Here is a 3,731-nt window from a genome sequence, read left to right on the forward strand (position 1 = left end):
ATTTTTCTTATTCTGAGTGGTGGAATTCCATTTATTGAAGAGTTAGTTTACTTGTGCAAATTTATTTTTAGCATACCAAAAAGATGTAGTTCTCTAGGGAAAATATTGATTTTACTTATATTATTAATAATAATGGTGCGATTCCTTCTTTAAAATGCTAATTACATTTGCATCTTGAAGTCTAAGATGGAATTTTCATACAATAACAACTACATACCCAATGAAATCTCATAAATAGAATATGGAAAAGGTTGTAATTTTCATATTTGCAAATAAATAATGCCTACAAATTAATTGCCCGAATGAACTAAAAAAAAAAATATTGAATGAAATGAATAAACATTCCGAACAAGAATTGATTTGAATTTATCCTTAATTCTAGACCCGCTTCTACGTGGAACTATATTTAGATAGATGATTCAGATAAGAGGCATGAGTTACAAAGAGGATTAAATATTAGTGCTTTTACGTTTCACTCTAAAGCATGGAAAAAAAGCCTAAAGGACAACAATTTTACGTCACAGGTCAACTTCTGCATGCTACTTTAAACATGCATTATTTCTGCCCATGAACAAATCTCGCAAAAGTTTTGGTATTTTCATAAAATTCGTGTATAGTCTAAGACATAAAATAAACGGATGGGGTAATTCACTTTAGGTGTATTACGATCCTGCATTTCAGTGATAACTGCATGCTTGCACAAATGTGATGACACGAGCTGATCAATTATGTAAAATTAGCTGAAAATATGATTTATGTGATTTAAAATTTTGTTGCTGTTTGCCGAATGCCGATAGTGCTGCATAAAGACGATACACTAAATAGAACGTTAACGCAATGATTGGATAAAAGTTCATTTTTATTACGATAAATTACATAGAATCTAACCAACATAGCCAGGAGCCTCTCTCTCTATATAAGAATACTTGTGTACAAACTCATTAGGATATTAGGAGAAGAGGAATGACAAGAATTGGTGCGTAACTATACTAAAATCACTGCCAATTTCAGAAGTGAAGTACTATTAATAGTAGTATATTTTAGGCTTTCACAGTTTGGAGGTTGGGTATGTTTTCTACTTTAGCTGCACATGTATTATCATGCGGACACGAGGCTACGTGTACTTTATCTGAGCAAACCAGTAAACCGGCAAGCTTCACAATATCAATAATCTGTTCCTGTGTCAATTCTGGAAGCTTCTTTTTGTTCATGTTCTCATCCACCACAATGACTGCTGGCTTTTGTATCTCCGGAAGTTTCTGCTCCTTTAGGATTGCCTTCTCTTTTTTGCTGTATATTACATAGAGCACTATTTGGAGAATACCAAAGATGAATCCCAATACGTTTGGAGCCTACAAAAGATAACGTAATTAGACTTACATTGATAAGATCAAAGAAATTTTACGTACATGGATACATGCAATTGAAGAACTTACAGCTATGTTGATGTCCTTAAGTAGAAGACCATAGAAGAACCACATCACAGCACTTAACGTGAGAAACACTGATAGGAGTAATGGCATGTATTCCACACTCTTTGTTTTTATAACTTTTCTCTGCATAAAATGAGAAAAATCATGAGCATTATATATCTTCACGCGTGGAAAAAAAAAATAGAGAAGACGACCACGTTTTGAAATTTTTGTATGTAAAAGCTCACCACAATGCCTAAGGGTGCTACGAACACACACAAGGAAAACACAAGGCAAATCCATCCAACAACTTGTCCACGAACTGCTCCTTTGAATAGAAATTGGGTAACTAGAACTATAGCACCAAAGCCACCCACTACTGATAATAGCAGCATCTTCACAGTTTGGACCTGCATTAAGTAAAGTTTGAAGATCAAAGACATTTTCTTGCTACAGGAAAGGAAACAAAGGAAAAAGAAATTCTCGGTAAAAAAAAAGTACTTCAGGTGATATCATGTTAAACCTTACCCTGGCCTTCTTTGGTGCATAGAAAAGGTAGACACCAACGTAGATAGTTTCAATGAAGACCCCAAAAGAGTTTATAGTAATGAGAAGTGTCGTGTTGGTCTTGAGAAATGCATAGTATATCCAAAGCATGGAACTAAAGAGAGCAACCACATATGGAATCGATTGATAGCCTTCAGTTGATTTCTTCTTGTAGATTCTATAAAACGTGGGCCTGCAAGTGTGAAAATATGAGTGTTAGTCAGATTAAAAAATCAAGAGAACTGAACATTTTCAAAATTATAAGCAACTGGAAACTCACAGTGGAGAGAGGAAGACAATGAACGAGACAATGTTACCTGCAAAATGTAAAAGTAAAAAAATGAACGATGAGTTTAAAACATGCAAGATTTTAAGCATATTTTAGGAAAAAACTAAAGTGATTTTGCTTGAAAGGCGCATACGAATTATTAAGCAAATTCTACGTAAATTATTAAGAATATGTTACTAAAATGTATTGACAACACATCCACTACTAGTTAATTTGCTCATACTTACGCCGATGAGTTAATTAGGTGTAATATATATACTTTCTTGGTTATAAAAAAGAATGGACCTATTAATATTTGAAGAGTCAAATAATATTTTCTTTGACCATGTCTTTTGCAAATAGCAATATTTTCTTTGACCATGTCTTTTGCAAATAGCTTTTAAATATTTTAAATTATTAATTATTGTAACTTATAGTACTTTTTACATAATCTCTAAATATGTAAATTTTATTTCAAAAATTTAAAGAATATACAATGAAAGAAATAAGTTAATTTGACCCTCATAAGAAAGTTTAAATAAATTGAAACGGAGAGAATAGTATGAAATGATTAGCATAAAGAATAATAATAATAATAATATGTTAAAGATGATTTTTGAAAAGATAAAGAAAAAAGAAGAAGGAAGAAGAGGCTTTTGATATTTAAGAATTCCAATAGGAATATCTAACAACTCAAGAAACAAGAAGGAGAAAAGAGGCTTTATTTACCAAGGACACCAAAAGCAAAAGCCCAGTGACCAGAAATACCCGCCATCTCTTTTTTAAGCAAGTTTCTAGCCAAGAATTGCAAATTTCTAGCACTGAGTCTTTCACCCAAGATGCTAGAGTTGCAAAAGACTAGCAAGGTTTAATTTGTACTTGGCTGTGAAATGAGGAAGGCTAGGTTAGCATATTTATACAAGCAAGGAATGGGAAGTAGATAGATATGCAACAGTTAAAGATCCTTTTATTTTATTTGAAAAATATATAAATTAAAAGTGCAAAAAAGCACTCAGAGGAGTGAGGGTGCAATAATGGCAATATCATCAAAATTCAAGGGTCCCAGAACACTTCTTTTATTATGTCATCCCCCAATCCTTAGGAGCACTAAGACCTACAAGTTACAACTCATCATGCTTTAATTTTTTAAAGGTGTTTGATTCTCTTTTATTTTCGGTACGAAATGAACCCCAAATCAGCAAACAAAAATCAGTCCAGAAATGATGGAGGGGCCAATTAAAGCCTTGGATTTACATCAATAATAGAGTTAGGGAAATGCAGCCTGGTGCAGCTATTGAGAAGATCAATTTGCTGCAATGGCTGACGAATTTTAGGATAATGTTTTAACATAATCTCACCATTATGGTGGGGTTTAGGCCACTGATCCGAACCTGTATGGTACAACAATAATATACCCGGTGTAATTCCATAAGGTGGGTCTGAGGAGGGTAGTATGTACGTAATACTTACATCTACCTTGTGCATATAGAGAAGTTGTTTCTGAT

At 33.2% G+C, this 3,731-nt stretch overlaps 1 protein-coding gene across 1 annotated transcript; it reads right to left on the bottom strand.

The window, feature by feature from the left end:
* Window positions 1-841: 841 nt before the first annotated feature.
* LOC107809700 (bidirectional sugar transporter N3-like) lies at window positions 842-3,124 on the bottom strand. The gene is made up of 6 exons (XM_016634365.2): window positions 2,956-3,124; window positions 2,239-2,275; window positions 1,941-2,151; window positions 1,661-1,822; window positions 1,437-1,556; window positions 842-1,352 (listed from the first exon to the last, which is right to left on the bottom strand). Exons 1-6 carry the CDS (start codon window positions 2,999-3,001, stop codon window positions 1,041-1,043), a joined length of 888 nt encoding a protein of 295 aa, XP_016489851.1. The 5' UTR covers window positions 3,002-3,124; the 3' UTR covers window positions 842-1,040.
* Window positions 3,125-3,731: the final 607 nt, after the last annotated feature.

The sequence above is a fragment of the Nicotiana tabacum genome, chromosome 6 (genome assembly GCF_000715075.1).
Source record: "Nicotiana tabacum cultivar K326 chromosome 6, ASM71507v2, whole genome shotgun sequence".
Taxonomy (NCBI): domain Eukaryota; kingdom Viridiplantae; phylum Streptophyta; class Magnoliopsida; order Solanales; family Solanaceae; genus Nicotiana; species Nicotiana tabacum.